The 24,488-nt window shown below is 28.8% G+C and overlaps 2 protein-coding genes across 2 annotated transcripts; both read right to left on the bottom strand.

Annotated features, from left to right (window-relative positions):
* Positions 1–1,148: 1,148 nt before the first annotated feature.
* On the bottom strand, positions 1,149–5,019 carry LOC113387796 (Ca(2+)/calmodulin-responsive adenylate cyclase-like; the record flags this gene model as incomplete). The annotated part of the gene is given in 5 exon segments (XM_026625172.1): positions 1,149–1,339; positions 3,006–3,165; positions 3,873–4,066; positions 4,451–4,711; positions 4,814–5,019. Coding segments are annotated over 5 exon segments (966 nt in total), but the record flags the coding sequence as incomplete, so codon positions are not given.
* Positions 5,002–20,686, bottom strand: LOC113388153 (Ca(2+)/calmodulin-responsive adenylate cyclase-like). The gene is made up of 15 exons (XM_026625555.1): positions 20,596–20,686; positions 20,153–20,265; positions 19,329–19,579; positions 18,669–18,932; positions 18,222–18,493; positions 11,187–11,298; positions 10,692–10,819; positions 8,484–8,751; positions 7,753–7,950; positions 7,065–7,253; positions 6,692–6,970; positions 6,182–6,426; positions 5,515–5,758; positions 5,173–5,278; positions 5,002–5,033 (listed from the first exon to the last, which is right to left on the bottom strand). Exons 2-15 carry the CDS (start codon positions 20,205–20,207, stop codon positions 5,002–5,004), a joined length of 2,643 nt encoding a protein of 880 aa, XP_026481340.1. The 5' UTR covers positions 20,208–20,265; positions 20,596–20,686.
* Positions 20,687–24,488: the final 3,802 nt, after the last annotated feature.

Raw genomic sequence — 24,488 nt, 5'->3', positions numbered from 1 at the left:
TTTACTCTTTTAATATAAAAAGATAAAATTTGTTTAAATAATCAAAATGAAATTAACCGATTTGCACGGAAATGTCGTGTTGATAGAAGCAGTGTCAAAATTGGTATGCTCAATTTTATTCCTGGTATTTGATATCCAAGATGTACCACACCAAGAAGTACGGTTGAAACTGATAAAGATGCGAGAAAGGCGTTGATGCCAAACCGGCGAATAACAATACATGAGGATCCTATTGAGTTAAAATTTATCAAATTTAACGGTTTATGACTACTCAAAATATTTATGGTTCTCATAGAAAGAAATGTGTGTCCACGATTTTTATTAATTGGCGTCCACGATTCGCCTCTGAAAGGTCCTGAAAATTATCAGGTCTTGAAGTGAATTGTTACTAGGTATGTCTAATGGGATGTAAAGAATACAGTACACGCCCATGCCCAATTGCCCATGAAACAAAAAATAAGAACCTACTCAAAACAGGTGCAAAGCTTAAATTTGTCAGAAAAAGGTGATGCAGTATGTTTGGTAAGATTTTAAAAAGTTGTTCATTTTTCTGCTTTTCCCGGATAACAGAACGGTTAATTCGGATGCCTTATGTCATCAGCTGAATAAAAGATTTCAATAGAAAAAGTCAGAACTAACCGACAAGGAAGGTTAAAATCTTGCATCAAAAATACGCATGGCCTCACATAAGTTTCGTCGGTCTCCATCAATAGCTTTTGTAGCGTGAATGGAACCCAATGACACATTTATCGTATTCTCCAAACCTACCATCATCGGATCATTATTTGTTCCGGCCACTAAAAAATTTTTAGGCAATAAACCTGTACCGTAAATCAGCATGTCACAAAGCACTTTAATCAGTTTTTTGCCAATAACGACCAAAAAATTTATGATCTCGGAATTATGCTAATACCAGAAATATGACAAAATATGTTCGAAAATACGTGCCAAAATGCCTATAAAAAACGAAGTTACTTTCCGAACAATCCAATATAATTTCGGCGTGGACGTTAGACGAAACATATAAAAGTTCATACAACTTTTCTTAATGTAATGCCCGCTCACCAGATCAACCGAAAAATATACCTACATATATTATTTACTTTCTAATTTACTCTTATTTCTGGAGACTTATATTTTTGACCTACCTGAATATCACCAGGATATAACCATTTTTTAACTGGGCTGTCCGGTGCGGTGTTACTGTAACTTTCATCAGAACTGCTTGAACTAGTTGATGTTGCAGACTGCATGTGAGAACTTAATTCATCAACGGATGATCCACGAGTATCTAGCATTGAAGATGGTTCTTCACTTCGACGGATATGGTAAGAAGAAACTAACAAAAAAATTAATTATTAATAAATTATATTATTATAATATTTTACATCATTGTTAGTTACTATGTAATTATAAATATTGTTCGTCCATAATATTATTGAAAATATTACTTGTTTTATGGATCGGATTTCATAAGCAGCTAATTCTTAAGTAAGATAAAAATCTTACTTAAGAACTTCAAATAGAAAATTGTCTTAACATGAAGACTAAATGTTAAGATAAAAACTATAAGTTTAACATCTAATAGTTTTACACATTAAAATATAATATTCAACTAGGTGTGAGTAACATTTTGTCTTGGACTAGTTTAACACAAAAAATAGCATCTACTTATGAAGAAAAGGCCTCAAAAATCTTTACCTAAAACTAAAGTAATCAAACCGAATCGTTTTTTAAATCAGTTCAGGAATTCTGCAGTTTTCTCTCTAAAAACTCTAAAGAAACGGCTCGGCAAATCGTTTCTCAAAACTATCCGTCCTTAATGAGTTTCATCGATTGGCCTTTAATTTTTTTAAATTGGTTCAGCCACTTTTGAAAAAACTTTGACGAAAAGTCAAAATTTGGTTCACACACACACTTTTTCTAATTCGAGTTTCAAATGATTCAGAATGATATCCAGAAAACAAAATTAGTAAGTCAGATTTTTTGGCAAAAACATAAACTTCTCGTGTGGGAAGTTAATAAAGTAAACTAAACACATGTAAAACTAGTTGGTATTGGTATTTTGCCTTGAAGCAATTTACATGAACTTCCGGATTTGTGTAAATAATCAACTTAATCAATAAAAAATAAATTAATTTTTTTATTTATGAGTGATTAAAAGTATTCCGAGTAGATTTATTACACATAATTGAACGTGAACAAACACGTTAACTCGGAGTATTTTCTAAAAGGAAATTTTCACAAATCAATAATTTTTATAATTGAACCAATTTCCGTAGGACTTTAATCGTTTAGTATGTTCATTAAGATCAAGTATTCTATCGTTATACCAAGTAAACCGTCTAATTTTAATTTTAACAAACATCAAAAAAAAAATACTCATTTTCTGAAACTTTGATTAATTTTTAAAATTTAAAACTACTTGTCGTAAGGTCGTAATATTTCAGTAAGTTCTATAAGACCATGATATATATCGCCAAAAACAGTTACGTAAAAATCGGCTTAATTTTTTTTTCAACAGTTAATTACAAGAAAACGGCTCGGTAGATTTTCACCTAAAATTAATCAGTATCATTCCCAACTAATATCTTCCACCCAGTTTTTGATTTTTTTAAATCGATTTGGTAGTATGAGCTTAAATGTGGACGAAAAGTTTTTTCCAAAGAACACTTTTTTCCAAATTACAAAAAAACGGCTCGACCGATCGCTGTACGGAACTGAGAAAAGATAATCCACATCAAAATATATCGATTGGCTTTGAAATTTTTGAAATCGGTCCAGACGTTTTTAAAAAAACGTCGATTTACGGCAAAAAATCTGTTCACATACAAACACACACACACACTTTTTCCAAAATTGATCTCATTCGATTCAGAATGGCTTGAAACGTCGAGAAAACATAAAAATAGCAAATGGGATTTTTTTATGAAAACAAACTTCTCTTTTTTAATTTAATGTCAAAAATAGAAAAAAAAAACGAAAGAAGGAAATATAATACTTGCCATGATCAGGTAGTGGAGGCTTAGGAAGTGGTTTAAGAAATGGCTCCATTTGCGAATGGTTTAAACTACTTTGTACTTGTTGATTTGTTTGGTCGAATATAGTGTGTGTAGAAGGCTCTGGGTGATACACATGTTGGCAGTTCTTTTGCATAGGTAGAACCTAATGGAAAAATGAATATAGTAATATTTTTTAACTTAAATTATATATTATATCAACATCAAATTTAAGATTTTATATATATATATATATATATATATATATACGAGGTCTGTTCAAAAAGTACCCGGAATTTTCGTTTTTTCAAAAAAATATTTATTTATTCGTCTACATTAATGTGGTCCCCTTCAAAGTAGTCCCCCCCAGATATAATACACTTATGCCAGCGTTTTTTCCAATTTTCGAAGCACCCTTGATATTCACTTTTTGATATGTCCTTGAGCACTCTCAGCGATTTTCTTCAATCGAGGAAAACCGCCGTCCTTTCATGGGTCTCTTCAACTTTGGGAATAGGAAAAAGTCACACGGAGCCATATCTGGTGAATTTTTGCACTTTGCAACACTTTATTTCATTTTTTACGCAAAATTTAATACAAATTCTTTGACTTTTCAATTCTTCCATTGTAAAAATCGCCGAGCTCAGAAAAACAACGTCGAACCTTAGCGACTACCACAGACAAAGTAAACAGTGAATATAGCTGAAAATTTCATCATACTTTAGGGGCATGTATACCAACACAATAAAAAAAAATTTTGACAATCAGACACTCCAGACCCGCGAAATTTAATTATTAGTAATTCCGGGTACTTTTTGAACACACCTCGTATATATATATATATATATGCCTAACATCTAAAATAATACTTGCCTTAACTATATGAGGTCCATTGTTTCCACTATAAGGTAAAAGTCTACTGCTTTCTCCCATGTTAGAATTTCCCCGATTTAACATTGAGTGCTGAACATATTTTGCAGGAACACATTGCTCATAACGATGCAGGGGTTGATTCATCATTTGATGGTTTATTATTCTACCAGGTGTCACTCTGCCATAAGTTGCACCTAAAAAATGTGGTTACAAGAATAATATAAAAATGTATAAAATGACTGTGTGCTAGTAAAAATAGTTTAGTAGTTCAGAAAAATTTTAAATACGGATACAAAGGAAACTAGTTGAAAGTAGCATTTTCCCTAAAGGTAAGTTGTATGAATTTCCCAATACGTACACATGATAAACTTCATCAATAAGAATTGGGATTTAGTGTGTGTTTGTGTGTGTGTATGTTTGTATCAGTTTAAGAAATTACAGAACTTCCTGACAACATGGAAAATGTTGATAAAATGCATTCAGTAATATTTTAGAAAGTTGTAAAGTAAGATATGTAACAAATATATTCAGTTTCGTTCTTTACGTACAAAATAATGTTAATCTAATGTTTAATATACCTGTGCTAAACTGATGGTCTTGCCTTTCAACAACAAGGTATGTCATTGTATCCCCCTTTCCTTTAATCTTCACCATTCCTCTACATTTGAAGTTGTAATGTGTATCTCGAATAACATGAGCTACATTTTCAGTAACCTGTGTGAGACCAGCCAAACCTGTTGAGTCCATGTGGTAGGCGATATTAACAGTTTCACCCCATATGTCATATTGAGGTTTATTAGCTCCTATCACACCTGCTATTACTGGACCAATGTTTACACCTAAGAATAATAGTTATAAGTAATAAATGTTAAATAAAAAGTCTGCTTCATATTCACCTAATAATATTAACATTTCATAAAATTATTGAAAATTATAATTACCTGCTCTTAACATAAAATTTCTATATGTAGATGTATTAAATGTGAGAAGCCGAGCATGCATAGCTTGCGTAAAATCGAGAAGAATAGTAATAAATTTTCTTATTGAATTATTATCTCCATGATTAATCTTATGTTCTGGACTCAATCCCACAGCAGCCATGTATGTGGACCCAAAACATTTGATCTTATCAATTGCTCCAAAACAATCTTCTTGCAACAGCTAAAATGATCATAAAAATTATAAGTGATAAAAGTAAATATTACATAAATAACTATTCAGAATAATACACACACACAAATATATATTTTATAACAAACCTTATCAAAATCGCATATGATTTCATTTAATTGGCGCAAACAATCAAGACCATTGGTACTGCTTTCCATATCAGTGCAGAACTCATGGTAATCTGTCACTGTTGCAAAAAGTACTCCAACATAAGCATAGCTTTCGCAATAGAGATCCTGCACAATAAATAAAATATTATAGCAAATTATCATGGAAGTTTTTATAAGCGGCTGAACTGTATTTTAAAGGCATTGTAGATGGTGTTAAAATGCAATTCATCATTATTGAATGTAAATAAAACAATTATCAAAACAAAATTTTATATTGTTTATATAATATAAACAATATTATATTGCTTTTTGGTTAAAACCGAAAAATGGGTTGAGTCCATATACATCAAACAAAATCTTACTGTGCTTCCTGGTCTTCTTTGTTTCTCTAAATAGAATTGTGTCACGTGCTGAGGTAAGAGATCATGCAATAGTCTAACACCAGACTGTTGTAAAACATTGGCCTCATGTCTTGCACGATTTGCCTCATTTTTTCTCAAGTAACACAGTCTCATAACTCTCTCTAAACATCTTCCATGAAGACCAGAAGCAACCAAAAACATCAATAATTGTACCAGACTTGAAGTATGAGCTGGAACTAATGATCTGCAAAATAAGAAATTATGTATGAAACTTGTCCAAATAAAAATATGTAGAAATGTCTCTGATAAACAATAATCAAATTTGGAATAACAAAAGCTTAATTATGTTCACATAAGCAAGTATTTGCATATGTAAATTAAGGTTTAAGTTTTTGTTATTCAAAATATTAACAATTATCAAGTCAATCTCTTCAAAAGTACTTTCAATTAAAGTACTTTCTTTAATATTCTATCCTCTTCACTAATTAATTACAATAATTAGATCAGAGTAGTTAATTTATTAGATTATTAATTTAGAAACATTATTTCTTTGATAAAAAAATGGTATCAAAAAGAATTATATACTCAGCAATCCAAATTTAATGTCTGAGTAATATAAATTATTGATAGAACTATCATCATGTTAACATAATATACAATGACTCACCTGACTATTGAATCATAACAATGGAATAGATCAATATGAGAGAGCTGGACAAACAATGTATAACAAATCATGATGAAGATCAAAATAGATAACTTTGCCCATAGTAATAATTTAAAAAATACAGCAACGGCTAACCCTGATAGAATGCCTCCAAGGGGTACATATATAGGGACTGGGCAAGACAAATGATCATTAACTGAATGTGCCTGAGATATTTCACATGAAGGATTGGGCAAACAAGTGAACTGAAAAATAAAATTAATTATATAATAAAAAATTATACATCAACTTTCCATATAGTAGAATGAAAGCAGGTAATAAAATCCTATTTAAACACACAAAGGATTAAGATCCAAAAAATAAGAAAAACATTCAATTTATTATTGTGATGATTACCAATCGCTAACATTATTTTAACATTTAATCAGGTATACAGACAAAGTATGTTTTTTTAACAATATAGATATAAACTGATTTCAATATAAAATCATAAATGAATAATCTACTCACCACATTCAAAATTGATACTGAGAAAACAAGTAAAACAGTAAAAATTGTCAACGCTAGTCTTAAAGTAAAACTTTTAGTAACATCCCAGAATATCCATTGTAACCTTGCTGCTAGTAATAACATCAGTAATGAAGTGACCCAGGCAAAGGCCGTTAAGAAAAGCAGTAGTAAAAATAAAGTTCTAGGTAGCATAAGGCCTTGGATTCCTGCACCACAAACAACCAATATCAAGCAACACCAAAGAGATGCAGCAAATTCTGGGTCACATTCATGACGATACTGGAAAGTTACCAATGAATAAGTATAATAATTCTTTCTTATTGAAACATATTTTACAAATAAGCATGTGTAATTTATTAAAAATTATAAATACCATGGCTTCATTCTGCTTATCTCGAAGACATAAAGTCAGATATCCTATCTGAGCATCGTTTTCTAAATCCAAGTATTGAGCTTCTATGGCTGTTGCTAGATTTCTATCAATGCGGTTGCTTGTATGCAGATTTCTTAGAACATTGCAAGATCTTTTCTTGAAAGGTCTTAGATTTGAAACACCAGTAACCTAAAAACATATATTCTAAATTAAATTTTATTCCAAAAAAAATAATTCCTGTTTTCTTCAAATAAAAATTCAATAATGGGAATGTGAAAATATGCAGAGTAAAAATTTTGAAAAAAATTATTTATGTTCATATTAAATCATCAAAATTTACTATCAAATAAATTAAATTACCAACATTTGAAATATTTTGTTTTAAGTTTTTTTCCATCTTTCTTATTAAGGCAACTTTTAAAAAAAATGTTGAAGCTCAAATTTTATTTCAGTGAGTTAAACCTATTTCATATTCCTTGTAATTATTCTCATTTAATTAGTCATAATTAAAATCTTGCAACGGTTTGAAATAATAGGATTATGTATCATTCAAAATCATGAATTATAAATACTTTAAAGAAATATATCTATAGGATTATCAGATCAGACTGATTAAAAATTAGTGTCCATAGCAGTATAATATTTTCAAGTTAGTATTAATTTCCAAAATTATTTTATGCTAACATACTTTAGAAGCTGAAGAATCAGCATCAACTCTTGGTGCATTAGCACTCTCATTTTCACCGATGAAAGCAAATGGAATTTCCGCTCCAAATTTTATGTTGTGCAGTAATTGATTTATACTCGCAACTTTTCTAATAGATAATTCGTGTTTTTGCAGCGTACCCAGTGGTGCATTCATTTCCAAAGTGCATAATGCGAGCGCCTATAATAAAAATTAGTAAATTAGAAAACAAGTTAGTAATGTATGGCGTTATGCCTTTAGCAAATTATTTGAACTTTATAGATGAACGAAAAAGTAATATTTTTTTAATCTTTAGAACTTCAAACAAAATATTCTGCACACCAGTAACTGCGTTAAATGATAATGTTGCAAATAGGGGATAATTGTTTATCAATGTCAAAGACACAAATGCTTTGAAATATCATTTGTCTCGCCACTAGGATAAACTTAAATTTTACCTAATTGTATTTGTATAAAATATTTTAAATTATTTATGATAGTAGTTAATTCAATCTTGAAGCATTTTGCTGCAACATACGGAAATAGTATGTTATATGTGTGCAGGAATAAGAACATTGTATTTATATATGTATATAAAACTAAAATATATGTATATAAAAAGATGTTATATGTATATTTGCATATACCAGACATATGCTGATTTATATAATCAACATATTAAGTGAAACAAAGTACCTTTGTATAGTTTTTTTAATAAATTAAAACAAACTCACTTTTCTTCTGCGTGGTGGTGGGACAATATAATATGTCCCTCCTGGAGCATCTGTTACGTCATACTCGCCCGTCAACGCATCAATGGTGGCTCTGGACACGTGAACTTTACCAGCGTCTCCTGACATTTGCAATCTTCTAGCCATGGATACATTTTTTGACCAAATATCAAATTGTCTCCTTTTTATTCCTGATACGTAACATGTCGCAGAACCGGAGTGAATTCCAACTCGAATACTCAACGGAGCATTTGTTTGACCAATCATTTGACTTCAAAATTTCAAGATTAAATAGCATTAAAAATTAAGTAACAAAAAAGATGATTACTTAATTAATGTAAACACTATTTGCACAGAAAATGCTTGCAGCGTGAAGTTATGAACACTTATGTAAACAGTATTCAAACTCGATTGTAATATTGACAATAAAAGATTTTCAGATATTTATTACACATTATTACATTTTGTGCGACATAATTTAAACAAAATTATGATAATTTTCTGTGATACCTATAGGTAATAAAATGAAAATAGCACCCATAAAGACGGAAACTAGATTTTGAAAATAATGCATTGTTGTTGTTAAAGTTGTTTACATACAACTTTTTCAATAAAATTTTTAATAAATTAAATTAATTTTAGTTACTAAATTACTTTCATTAGTAACCAATTTAATATTATTTCATATCAATTGTCATTAGTAAACAAAACTACTAAATAGATAAATATTCTAAATAGATAAGTATATTTAAACTTAAGCTAATAATGTGCTACTTATATATTCAGGGCCGGTCCTGCCTTGCATGCCTTAGGGGGCGCCAAAACGAGTTTTGGAATATAAATTTATAATATATTATTTATATTTTTTATCATTTATATAAAATCTAGAATACTTGATAAATTGTAATAAACAATCTAACTTAACTAGGGATACGGAGACACAAAAAGCATATTTATTTTGCAATGTGATATCAGTAGAAACAATTAACCGATTAATTAGTCTGCAAATTAGTAAATAACAGCTCTGTTTATTGCTTATTCTACTTATTCAATTTTTTCTTTGTTTGAAGTTACCGTGGAATCGAAAAAGAAATTATCTAGTGTTCAATCCCGTAAGCGCAAACCTGCGAAAGATTAAATTAATTATTGGGCATTATTGACGAAAAATTGCGAGCTGATTTAGTTGAAACGGAACGAAAAAATATGAACAAATTATAATCGGGAAAATGCAAAATGGGGTGTCAGTGCTTAGAAAATAGCATGTTTATTCCGAGAAATTGAATTGTAACTTTTGTTTTTGTTGTAAATGTTTCTCATCTGATGAACTTTGAATGTTGAAGACATGCGTGGTTAGGGTTATGGAAATGGAACAAATAATAAAAATGAAAGCAAAATTTACTTTGGAACGAAAATCTTAAGGTTTTTATTTTTTATACCTAGTGGTGTCTATACTCTAAATTTAATAAATATGAACTATGCAGAAATAATACATATCAAATATAATTAGTTTTCGAGTGTTATGTTTGAAAATAAAAAGCTAGTTTTTTTAGCTCTCTTGGCATGATTTGCTCAATAAATCGCATAATAAATCAGTACAATGTTTCAAAACCCAAATATTAATATTGCACGAAAATTCAAAAATATTGGATAATCAACCCGCGAATCGCCTCGATTTACTAAATAAATTTCAAATCATTGTATTTTATACGCTTTTAGATTATATCTAATTTTTGTGTACTAAATCCAGAATAATCAAAAATTAATTTAAAAAAAAAATTGTAAATATTTAAATAATGTCAATGATAAACTATTAAGTGTTAAGTTAAAATTAATAGGGGGAGGGGCGCTAGAAAAAAAGTTTTATGCGGGCGCTAAGTACCCCAGGACCGGCCCTGTATATATATATATATATATATATATATATATATATCAAAAAATTTTACTTTGTATATCAAAAAATTAAATGAAATTCAAATAAAGTATTAAAGAATGTGTAGTATATAAGTAACTGTTTTTGAAATTACACTGAAGATGAGACACACCATGGTCTCGAAACGTCTGTAATCATAAAATAAAGTTGTGTTAAACAAATCTGAGTGCTGTTTTGTTCATATTAAACAATTAATATTCGTTCCACTCATATCATAAAATTCTATAATATATATATATATATATATATATATATATATATATAATTTCCAATATGCTTACCAAATTGCTTCTATCAAATCAAGTCCAAGCTCTACACAGCAACGAGCATGGTCAGACCTCATTTCATTGATTCCAGAAACACAAAAATAGCAATCGCCTAATAACTTTATTCGTAAACAGTGGTTCTCCTATTCAAGCATTTAGAAAAATGTCCTTTCATTATTTTGTTATTTCGATATTGTACTATATAATTGCATATATAATCCAGTCATTTTAGCTTAAATTAGGTAATAATCTCGGAATTCGAATCTCAGAGATACCCAGTTGTATGTCTGTAAATACTTGTATATTGACACCCTAAAGTTGTCTCAAAACCTACATAACTTTAGGGTATCGATATACAAGTATTTACAGACTTACAGCTGGGTATCTCGAATTGCGAGATGAATTTACTATAATGACTGGACTATAGAAGAAAATGTATAAATATGCGAAATATGATTTAAGTAAACTATATATCAGTTTGATTGAATAATAAAAAGTTGAATTACTCACGTTTGATAAGTGATCAAATCTACCAAACAATTCATTCATTATGCGAACAAGTTCTAGTGGACCGCATTGTGCACTTAATTGGGTGAAACCAACAATATCGGCAAATAGAAAACTGAAATTATATAAACTATTATTATCATAATAATTATTTCAAAACACAAACTATAATTTAATGAAAACTTTATAAACACTTTCAACTTTCCAGCCTAAATTATATTCAATAAAGAACAAAAATTAGTTCAGTTTTTGTTATATATATAGTATCTATGCAAATTTTAAACCATTGTTGAAGCCATAGAGTAATCACAAATTTAAATTAAAAACGACCTTAGATCGTTTCTCATATTTTTGAGCGTAGTTAATTCCAAGACAGTCTGAAACGCTCTGGTTACTTTATAAAATTATAAAGAAACTAAATTTAAAAAGCCATTATATGATACGAAAATTTAAATACACATATTCGTGTTCAGCGTCCATTAACAATGAAGTCTTTCCTAAAATTCTACTTCCACCAAAATGTTTCTTAATAATCACAACCATTTTCAACTCAATTTTTCAATTTAACTTCTGAGCATCTGTTTGGAAGAATGCAAAAATCAAAATGATTCCAAAACCAAGCAAAGATTCATTTGACGTAAAATCTTATCAACCTATAAGTTTTCTTCCATCCCTATCGAAAGTATTAGAAAGACTTATTTTACAAAGACTATTAGACCATCCCAAAGAAACCTCGATACCTAACCACCAATTTGGTTTCAGAAGATATCATTCAACAATTCAGCAATGCAACAGAACAACCAACTCAATCGTCAAAATTAAAGAAAACATTTCCAAAATACTTCACAATTTTGGAATCATACTTATCTAACAGAACTTTTCAAATTAAAGAAAACGAAGAACTCTCCTCTCCAGAACCAATTCATTCCGGTGTTCCGCAAGGTAGTGCTCTCAGTCCAATATTATATCTGCTATTCACGAGTGATATGCCACTCGATCCGGCTGAGCACATATGCTGATGACATTGCCATTACCTCAAGTCATAAGGATGTGATAACAGCTACTTCTTTACTTCAAAATAATCTGGCAAAGACATAACTATGGCTAGATAAATGGAACATAAAAACTAACGTTCAGAAATCTCAACACCTCATCATTTCACTGAGAAGCCACACAAAACCTGCCTTGTATTTGAATAAGACAATTATACTAAACCAAGAATCCGTGGAATACCTAGAAATATATATAGATAGTAAACTAAATTGGAAAATGCATATTTCAATAAAAAAACAAATAGATTTGAAACTGAAGGAAATAAACTGGCTGAAATAGATGAACAAGTATAAACCACGTAAAGTAGAACCACATCGTAAATGAACAAGTATAAGCCATATAAAGTAGAACCACATGATCCATAAGGACTTAAAAATTCCCACAGTAGTGGAAGTTATCAAAAACAGAAGTTTAATCTTTCAAAACAAATTGGATGCAAACGTCAATCCGGAAATGCAAATAGTGCAGGCAGCCGAAAAATTAAAATGCCTGAAAAGAAAATGGCCCAGTGATATATCGTCAACAACATAATTTTCTCTGTTTTGCACAGGAAAATTTTTAAACAAGTTATTTATAATTATTATTTATTATTAACTTCCCGAAGGAGAAGTTTATGTTTTCATCAAAAAATCCGATTCGATAATTTTATGTTTTCTCGACGTTTCAAGCCATTCTTGTTGGGAATCGTGCTGATTAGTTTTTGGTAGAGATCGGCCGGGCCGTTTCCTTGTAATAAGGCGTTAAAAAATTTTTTTCGTCGATTTTTATTATTATTTTTAACGGTATGTACCATAGCCTTCTAGATCATACTAAAATATTACGGCCCTACGACAACTCGTTTAACTTTAAAAATTCATCAAAGTTTGCAAAAATTAGTATGGTCTTTTTGGAATTTGTCAAAATTAGAACTTTCATCGACGTTTGCTCAAAAACGCCTGAACCGATTTCAGAAATTTAAAAACCTTTTGATGTATCTCGATGAAGATTATCGTGTCTCAGTTTTGTGCTACGATCGACCGAGCCGTCTCTTTGTAATTTGGAAAAAAGTGTTAAACTTTTCGTCCACATTTAAGCTCATACTACCGAATCGATTTGAAAAAATCAAAAACTGCTCGAAAGATATTAGTTGGGAATGATACTGCAACCATGATTAGTTTTACGTGAAAATCTACGAGCCGTTTTTTTGTAATTAACTGTTGAAAAAAAAATCAAGCCGATTTTTATGAAACTTTTTTTGGTGATATATATCATGGTCTTATAGAACTTACTAATATTACGGCCTTACAACAAGTAGTTTAATTTTAAAAATTCATCAAAGTTTGAGAAAATGAGTAATTCTTTTGACATTTGTTAACTTCCCGAAGGGTAAGTTATTGTAATCGTCCAAAAATCGAAATAGAAAATTTTTGCATTTCTCGACGTTTTGAAGGTTTCTGAACATTTTGGCATACCTCAGAAAAAATGGATGTATGTGTGTGTTTTGTGTGTCCGCATTTTTTCGTTTAAGTTTTCGGGCGCACGGAGCAACCGATTTGAATGGTTCAAAAAAACATTCGATCCCTATTGATAGGGAGATGGGCTGATTAGTTTTTGGAAAAGGCAGGTCCAGCAGTTACGGAGATAAAGAGCAAAGAGTGCAGAAAATAGAAATCGAGTTTTTGAAAGAATGGAGCATCCGATTTGAATGATCTAAAAAATATTCAATTAGTAATGATTGGGCGAAGTGGTTATTAGTTTTTAGTAAAGGCAGGCCCAGCCATTTCGAAGATACAGGGCTAAATGTGCAAAAAATGACAGTTTCTGAGAGAACTAAGCGTACGATTTGAATGATTCAAAGAACCTTCTGCTTGTTTTAAGAAAATAATTGATTTTGAAATAAAAAGTTTGTTTCCAAATTTTTTTTAATTTTTCTTTTCAAAAAAATTTTTTGCATATCGAAAATAATTCAGATTTTATTTTTAATTCTGACTAAAGTTCTATTATACTTTAAACAAATAATTTCAACTTTGCAATTCAGTTTGTATAATTCTTATAAATATTTAACGATATTACAGAATTTATAATAATCTGTTTAAAAACAGATAATATTCCTCGAGCAATTTGCCTTAAACCACGGCGATTCCATGCGCCCCACTAGTTAAAATTAAAATTAAATGATTTACTTGGTATAACGATAGAGTACTTGGTCTTAATACTAAACAATTAAAATCCTACAAAAAAAACTGGCTCAATTATAAAAATTATTGATTTTTGACCGGGTTGACGTCTTTGATTTTCAATCATGTGTAATAAATCCACTTCGAATACTTTTAACTACTCATAAATTAATTTATATTTTATTGATTAAGTCGATTATTTACACAAATCGGGAAGTTCCTCAAGGCAAAATACCAATACCAACTAGTTGATTATTATTTACATTATTAAGGGACCCACCTAGTATGACAATCTAAAAAAGGTCATTTATGGAAATTAAAAGAACAAAAGAACTAGTGAATCCACCTATTTGAAATTTTGAAGCTATGTTTATACATGTTTTGAGAATATACAGTAATTTTTTAAATAAAATATTAAATATTTTTGAAATGACACGCAATCTTCGGCGGCGCCAAAAAAGAGGTCCTCCACTGCTGGAGTGATTGCAGCCTTCTCCGTTGATAAAACATAATAAAAAAAAATCTCGTTAAACTAGGACATATTGTCTGTACAATGACCCTCGGGCGAACAAAAAAAATCAAAAATTGATAAAATGGCGGCATGTGTGAAAAAAATATTAATTGCCTGCCAAAATTCGATTTTTGATCAGATCAAAAACTGGAGGGTCATCGTATGAAGAACTATATAGAGGAAACGCAAAAAAAATTGATAGCGATCGGATCATTTTTCTCAGAGTAATCACTCCAGCAAATTCGAAAAGTGCTGTTTCGAGAAAAACGCGTTTAAAGATAAAATTATCGTTATACTATATACTCTATATACTCTTTTAAATGGCTGTAACTCAAAAACTATTTGAGATATCGATTTAAAATTTTATTATGTTATTTTTAAAGATATTTTTAATATGGGAAATTCAAAATTCGATTTTTTGAAAATTTCGCACTAGTTGTGCCCCTTAATACTATTATTTTTATTATTATTTTTTCATTTATTTATTCTATATCTTTTCTTTAATTTTTTTATTTTATTTTTTTTTCTTGATTTTGATTTTCAAACTTATAGATTATATTGTAATCTTATTGTTAAAACTAGCAGATATAAAAAAATATAATAGAGCATATTCCTGGAAATACATAGCTTGAAAATATGAAGTTGCATTTTTTTTATTTTGAAGTTGGCACTCTTTTGTAATGTTATAACTTCAGTGCACAGATGCAATATTAATAATTACGCAGACAGTTATCAATTATAAAAGGGTTAAAAAATTTAAAAATAAGTTAGTTATCAGTTGTTAACTAATAATCGACAAAAAGTGGTATTTATTAAATAGATGTAAGTAAATAAATGCATAATTAACCAATCCGAATTTTGAAGAATTAACTGTTATATTCGCCAATCATTTCGATGCGTTTATAATTAATTTAATAAATGATGGTTATGTGTATTCCAAAAATTCATTTATTTTTAGGAACAGTATTCATCAAAAATGAATACTCAAGCCGAAGATTTCTTATTTCAAGAAGAATGTACAGACGGGGAAAACGTAAGATATTTTGAAGAAGGCGATTCGTACCGTTCGTATGTCAATCACGATCTACCATATATCGACGATTCAGATCATGAAAGTAATATTGAATTTAACCCTGAACAACAAGAAAATCGAAATGAGATAGAAACAAGAGATGCAGATCCTAATTATGAGAGGCCAAGTTTCAACTCTGATCTTCTCGATAAAGGTAACCCTCAACAGAGCAGTAGTAGCAAAACTGAAAATGCAATCAATTATGCAACTCAACTGGAGGTCGACGAGTATAATGTAAAAATAAACACACAATTAAAACACTTAATAAATCAAAAGACAAAATACGATTTCGAAATTCGCGATTTAAGAAAACGCTTGAAACAATCAGAGGAGAGATACACACGCCAGATTAAAGATTTGACCGAACTGCAATTATTATATGAACAATGCAAAAAAGATTTCAAACTAGAAAAAGATGAAAGATGCATAACAGCTACCGATTGGGAAAATCTGAAGATAAATACAAATTTCGTAGAACAAAGATTGACAAATATTGAAAATTTGTGGCCTGAAATGCAAAATTATCTTCGCAAACAAGTGATAGATAAACAGAATCTACAGAAAAATATTGATATTCTGAATCAACAATTATATGCAATAAACATTCATCAGAAAAATGATTTGTGTTCATATAAGAAATCCCTGGAAGAGATGAAAAAAAAGGAGATAATGTTGTCAGAAAATGTTGACAGTCTAAATGCTGAACTGACAAAAAGCGCAGACCACAATTCTGTTATGCAAAAACAAATCAATGAACTTGAGCAGCAACATGCAGAATCTATGAATAAAATTACAAATTATAAATCAGATATAACTGAACTCACAAATAAAATTAATATCTTACAGCAGGACTATGAAAATATTCTAGAAAAATACAAGCAAGAATCGGCGTCTTCTGCAACTACTAAAATCGAAAATGAAACAATCATAGATAGCATGAATAAGTTATTAACAAACACAGAAGCATTGAAAGAAGAAAATATGAAACTGAAATCAGACCTCACAGTTTTTGAACAACTTAATCAGGAATATAAACAAAAATCTGACAATGATTTGAGAGCCATAAAAGATCTTGCTAATCATCTTGATTTGTGTAAAGCCGAATGTCAACAAAAAATAAAAGCTGAACAAGCATTTGCTGAAAAACAAAATTTGGAGCTACAACAACATATCAAGGATTTAACAGAAAAATATAACTCATATAAAACTAATAAAGAACAAGAGATTGCTGAGAAAAATATGAAGTTATCCGAGTATGATACTTTAGTAAATGAACTAAATCGAAACTTGAGTAACACTTCACAAAGATTAGAATCAAAATCATCTGAGAACATGAAACTTTTGCAAGAGTTAATGCAGAATAAAATAACAATAAAATCACTAACAGATGCAAAAGAAGTTTTATTGGACCAGCTGCAAGGAAAAAACAAGCATATCGAAATGCTCAGAACAGCTCAAAGTTTGAAGAGCAATAAAACAGCTTTTGTGGCTCCTGCCAAAAATGAATCTTCTACTAAAATTTCAACTAACTATGACAGCGACAGCAGTGCTGATAAAAGAATTTTGGAAGATTATTATGATGAGAATAATGTCAAGAGAAAAAGAATTATTCTAAAAAGAGATATGCGTCGACTGCAATCTATGACACAATCTTCTGATCAACCAACACAAAAACTAAAGCGTAGATTGAGCAGTAATGAAAAAGAGCAAAAAGAAGATGCTTAAGAGAAACTATATATATATATATATATATATATATATATATATATATATAATACTTCATTCCACCAATTTCATGGAATATTAAATACATTGGATTTTAAATGTGTTTTTCTTAACAATATATATAAAATTAGAATTTTCATATATTAGGTGTATAATTAGATAAATAAAAATTCTTTGAAGAAAATTGCAAAATATAAAATTATTTGATAAAATAATTCATTATCATAAAGTTCAACAATATATATTAAGTGCTATCTATATACCATGGGCATAGCCAGGAAATGATCAAAATAAGAATTAACATAAGTATTACAATTATTATGACTAACTTATTTGTTTTATATTTGAATAATTAATTATCATAACAATCATGAAGCCAATTTAATAATGCTTTTGTTCTCTTACTATGTATATTACTTTGTATTTGACAAAAAGAAATACCTGCCTCTAACTAAGCTCATGATATAAAAATAAATTGATGGTGCGCATTCAACTTAGTTTATGTATAATTTATATAATACCTTAATTTCTCATGATATTGTAGATAAGATTTATGTGTAGGTGTATCTCTGAATGCATGGGTAAGATCAAATTTCATTTCACCAGCAACATGCTGGGGTAAAAGTGATAATAAAATTCTGTCCAATCTCTCATTTTCGTCATCATAATCCAGTTTGGCAGAAATTAATTTTCTTGTGTCAAGAAAAGCTTTTCTGTGATTCTGTTCTGTAAATCTATGCAAAATAATTCCACAAGCATTGACTGCTACAAAAATGAGTAAATTTGCACCAACCTAGAATATAGGCAAAGAATTTAGGTAAACCTTATATTTTCTAATTGGATTAGATAATTAAATTTTAATATAAATATAAAATTTCAAGTATAGTAATTTTAACTCTAAATTTAGGTAAATTTGAAACTAATGTTAAACAGAATGTAAAGAGAGGCCAATTAGTTATGGAACTCACTTGATACCAGTAAGTATCCAAGTAATGCTTTGTTGTAATAAAACTGACTCCAACTTGAATAATTGTTAAACATATTCCAAAAAGGCTAGCATGCCAAGCATACAATGGCATCATAGTGTAAGCAATAAATGAAATAAAAGACACTAGCCAAACGCCTTCTGAACTAACTCCATGAGATTCAGCAGGTAATGTAAATTGCATCAAATCAGCTGCCATTGTCGTCACAGTTAAGGTCGTACAAAATAATAAAATGGTATAACAGACCTAAAAAAAATAATTTTAATGTCATCTTTGGGTTATAAGGGCAAGTATCATTATTGAATTAAAATCAGAAGCAGATATAAATTAAAGATGAAAGTGATTTCCTCAATTCCCTGATCAAATAATAACATATTCCAAAAAAATATAGTAAAAAAACCATAAATAGTTTTAAATAACAAAAGGAACTTAAAATTGTTTCAATGATTATTTGAACCAAAAAAAAAACTGTTATTCTACTGATATTTATCCAAGTCCAATAAACCCAAAGCTGGTGCTTTTTTTTTTAATGAATTAAACAGATTTTTTTTTAATTGGCATTGAGAACTGTCTTTATGTTTACTTTTGATGCATAATATTTCTATATCAGTTGCATGTAAATTTATAATTAGCAATACATACTGCTATTAGTTGCCATTTCTGAGCCATTTTCATCTGTAGAAGCACAAGCATAACTGCAAATATTAAACTATGCATAGCCCCAGAAACATTTTGAAGTGTTGCACGTCGTGCATAACCAGCACTAAATGCTGCCTGAATTCCTGATAGAAGAGCTAATAAAACTAATGAGCAACTAACAGGCACACGGTATAAATAGCTCATATATCTTTGAAACAATTGTTCAAGCTGTGCACTTTCAAAACTTTGGGAGCCTGCAAACAAATTTGCAATGAAATACATTAGATAGAGATACAGATAGGTTACTCAGAAGTAAAGGATTACTTTAAACATTTTAAACTATTTTTGCAATACAGGAATATTGATACACAATATTTTTGAGTAAATTTGCGACATTTTGTAAAATCGCTAATTTTATAAAACATCTATAAGTATTTCATTTTATGACTATGTATTTAACAGACAATATTATGATGTTAACTATATAAGCATCTGATTGACTTGAATATTCAAAATAAAAATTCGATTAATTAATTTTTCAAGTAATTTCTTATCATTAATTCTGGACATCTCCTACAATACGATATTATATGTAAAAATATGTACTACTTTACTGTTTAATTTGTCACAAATTCCCACATATGGGATATTATTGAAATTATAGGTGCTAATTATAAACACTTTGTTAATTTGACAGTTGAAGTAATAATTTATAATTAACTAATTTTGATATAAAATATTTCTGCATTTGGAGAAACAAATAAGAATCCCCAAAATTTAGTAAAATTTATAACTGAAGTTTTGATTACTAATACAATGCATATTACCAGGCAGGTGCCAATTCCTGGCTCCAGATTCAGCTGCCTGCACACAGTGATCCATTTTGCCTCACCGAGGCAACTTGGTGTTGACTATTCCATAAAACACATTGCTGAATGAACTAAAAAGAATTATTATGATACAATTGAATTAATATTTATACAAAATAATAGGTAAAAGAGTAATTTAATTATTGTTTGCTATTCTGACACAAACTTTACAATATTTATACAATTAATGTTTTATTCTGAAAATGTTTGATTTGTTTATTCACATTGGATTACGGACTAGATTTGGACTAAAATGTAATACATTAAGGTTCTTAATATTAAATATTTATTACATTCAAGCTATTTAATCTTTTTTGATTTTACCATTATTATTATTGAGGTTAAATTTGATAAAATTTTAAAAGTAACAAAAGCTGATTATGAATTAAACTAAAGATTACCTCAAATGATCAGCATTACTTTAATTTTATTCAGAAAGAATTCATTAGTACTGTTTATGGTCATTTCTGTTTTATTTTAAAAATATATTGGTATATATAAACAAGACTTTGACAGCTGTGACCAAGCTCAGAAACTGTTGAAACAAATGTCATTAGATGGCGACAGCAATTTTCAGATAAATTTGTAATTGAGCATAAAACGAACTTTGAATACAAAGTTTTGACTCCTGGATATATTATTTAAAAAAAATTCAAAAAAGTAATAATAATTATCATAAATAGTTATAATAATAATAAATAAAACAATGCAGAATCGTGTTTAGTTATGTAATACTTTTTAAAACGATACAAACAAATTAAGTAGGTACAAAAGATTGTTACTAATATTCAAAATTATCAGTGTTGAAATTCACAAAGTACCTACAAATAATGATGTAAAATATGTATGAACATACACTATAATACAAAAATGTTTTGACATTAAATTTTCCCGTGTACTATTTATTTTTAAGAACTTAAAAATGTTTTGTTTGCACTGGGGTTGATATCACAGAGTTATATTATCGGTAAGCAGTTTAATAATGGCAAAATTTATAAAAGTAGTTTTATGAGATAATTATTGCATACTTGCTATTTTGTGATCTGATTGATAATGCTCTTTTATTTATGATTACACAAAGAGTTACTTAATTATACAGGAGTTTGTGTGTGACTAGTACCAACAGGCTGGCTCTACAAAAATTAGTTTCATATTACTACAAGATCAAATACAAAAAGTATTTAATCTGAAAGGTTCAATATAAGCTATCATTTAACCTAGTGACATGATTCAGTTATACGTATAGATCATAAAATCAGACAATTATCCTTATTGAATTTAAACTGAAACTAAATATACCAATGCATAACTATAATGAAATTATTTTATGCCACAGCAAACACTTTAAGAATGTTCAAAATAGTAAGACAATTGCCCGATCGCCAAAAACTGAAAACTCATCGCAATAACATTATAATTAAAAATTACATAATTAATACAGTTTGCACAGAAGATAGCTATACATATACAATAGCTATTAATACTACATAATAACTAGCTAATATCTTGGGAAGCTATTGGCATATTAACTTATAGATATAGCTACACATACTTTCATGATAAATAATTATTTTTATTACTATTGTTCACTATTACTGACCTATAAAAATATGATATTTGTCTCTATTCTCATAATTATTACAAATATAATCATCGTGTATATAGGCTGCTTTTTATGTACTTTATTTTTTGGTATGAAAATGTTATTTGTTAATGCACAGAAATGGAGAAAACATTTAATGGGTTAATATATACACTTATAATATTGGTAATAGATCAAATAAAATGATGAATAATCGCCATATTTTCATAATGATTTCATTTAATTTCATTACACATGCTTAATATCTTTGCCAAATCATAAAATTGAGATACATGAAATTTAAAAGAATACTTTCTCAAATTGTAATTCTGCAGTATCTTTTTTGTGATATATATATATATATATATATATATATATATACATAGACATGTGCACTACTTTAATTCTCATAGCATTTAACATAATTAACTTTAAATTATTTATAAAGTTGGCTTGACTGCACTTATAACATAAACATTTAGAAAAATTTGTGCAACAAAACTGAAGGCGCTTGGGTGTATAGTTTAAGCTATATTCTTCAATGTCACTATACAAGCGTTTGCACTGTTTTCAACAGATGCATATTTTATCATCTGCTATTTAAAGAGAAAAGTAAATACAATGCTGAAAAAATAATGCTAAAAACAATTCATTGGTGTTTTAGAGCAGCCTACAATAAAACTAATATACAAACAATGATATTTCGGGTGAGAACTAAAAAAATCTTCTAGCAAAGTAAGTTTGTTGTACTCCTGAATATACTATAGTAATATAAATATCATTGCAGCATTTAGAAATAAAAGTTGTTCATATTTTATAGCATACTATTAATAAAATATGTTTTAATTAAATTTGTAATCTCTTGTTTTATGTACTACCTTACAAAGTATACATGCAATGCACTTTATACTACTTTTAGATTTTCATTTTACAATATAACTTATATCTATTTATAAGTATTCTTATATTCCTACATCATATATGCATATTCATGTATCATATAAATGTATATTCATACATTTATATGATAATCCTTATGAAGGTGAAACGAAGCTAAAAGGCAATATTGTATCATAAATTTTGTATGAGATCCAAATTTAAAATAATAAGTAGATTATTATCTGCTATTGTCAATGTTTAATGAAATAAATATACATTGATAAAAATGGATATTTGTAAAATTTAATCTCATACTTGAAAGTCTTATAATCACTGCATTTCAACTTCATGAAAGATACAAAAATGAATATGAAATGTTTACTTCAGACTTTCAACATTGACTAGAAATGTATTCCTTATAATAAATCGTGCAAAATGAAGATTAATGCTGTAAGATCTACATTTTCTATAAATAATAAATAATACTGAGTATAAAAAATATGGCACAAACTAATTGCTCATTAATATATTTATTCATGGAGTGATTATAAGACTTTTCAATAGCACATTACTATTTGGCTTGATAAATGATTTTGCGATAAAAGTGAAATAAAATTGGACAAACATGAATTACCATATAAAATTAACTAATTTCAGCTTATTTACAAGTTTCGTTAATGTTCATCATAAATAATTTTGCTAAGTGATTCAATCAAACAAGAATAATAACATACTTCACTTTAATAAAAGAAAATGAGTAACCATAAACTGATTCTAAAATGTGAAGTAGTGAAAAACTCTTCTTTGAATAAATTATCCAGTCATTTAAACATCGATTGCAAAAAGCCAAGTATAAAGGAAAATTAGCGATCAACCTTAACTTATGGCAATGTTTTCTTAAAAGGTTATTACTTTACATAAGCTTTGGTTGCAGTGCAGGCAACTTGTAATTAGCAAACTGATATAAGGAGTTGACAGGACTATCCGGCCACTACCGCCACCGCCCATTTGAAAACCTGATGAGCGACCTCGCTTTCTTCGTGGCAATATGCCTTTCCTTGCCATGAAAAATCTAGAATTATAATACAAAATCGTGAAGTCTTAAATTAAAAATAATTTACAAATACAAGTGATTTTCTTGAAGTGATGATAAATTAAGTCAGCAATATATTGAACAATTCAAATTGAATAAATTTACTTTTACTTATAGTGGTTAACAAAAATCCAAAAGTAAAATTTGGTTATTCATTATTTCATTAAAATGATTTTGTATTTTTTTTATGTCTATTAATCGCAGATATAATATTGTGTAGCAATTTGTATTTACATGAGAATTTTCATTTATTAAACATGTATGTACATACCTGATTGTCGATATAGGTATACTAAACATATCAGAGACATGCTGAAACGTTTGTCCTCTTGAAACACAATCTGCTGCTTGTTTAAGTAAAGCTTCGGAGCGTCGTATGCGGGCGGGGAGTGTTGTTATCACCTCCAACCATGCAATCTTGTCATTCGAATAAGAATAAAGTAAAAATTAATTATTTAACGAACATAAATTTTATATCTGAAACAGTTCAAACAGTTCCGGTCTATTTTTTTTATAAATAAATTCTGTTAAATAATAAAAACAAAAAATAAAACGTGACTTATGACTACAACGGGAATAAAAACTTAAAAAAATAAAAAAGAGCGAATAGTATTACCTGTTATATTGTTAAAACTGTTTTCGAATTTGATGTTAGAGCGATTTGCAATTGATATATCAAAATTGTCTTGATATTCACAACTCACATTAGCCATTGCAAAGTCTGAAATAAAAAGTTTTAT

The sequence above is a fragment of the Ctenocephalides felis genome, unplaced genomic scaffold (genome assembly GCF_003426905.1).
Source record: "Ctenocephalides felis isolate EL2017-DRISC unplaced genomic scaffold, ASM342690v1 CF-g0.4_SCAFFOLD_03572, whole genome shotgun sequence".
Classification (NCBI taxonomy): Eukaryota; Metazoa; Arthropoda; class Insecta; order Siphonaptera; family Pulicidae; genus Ctenocephalides; species Ctenocephalides felis.
This window is presented reverse-complemented; position numbering and strand designations above follow the sequence as displayed.

Bases quoted from the DNA above. Each gene is read 5' to 3' on its own strand.
- LOC113388153 (XM_026625555.1), bottom strand. From the start codon at position 20,207: ATGGATCACTGTGTGCAGGCAGCTGAATCTGGAGCCAGGAATTGGCAC. The intron at 18,933-19,328 runs GTATGTATTGCT...TATTTTTTTTAG, and splicing joins AGAAATGGCAACTAATAGCA to GTCTGTTATACCATTTTATT. The intron at 5,759-6,181 runs GTGAGTCATTGT...CTTATTTTGCAG, and splicing joins TGTTATGATTCAATAGTCAG to ATCATTAGTTCCAGCTCATA.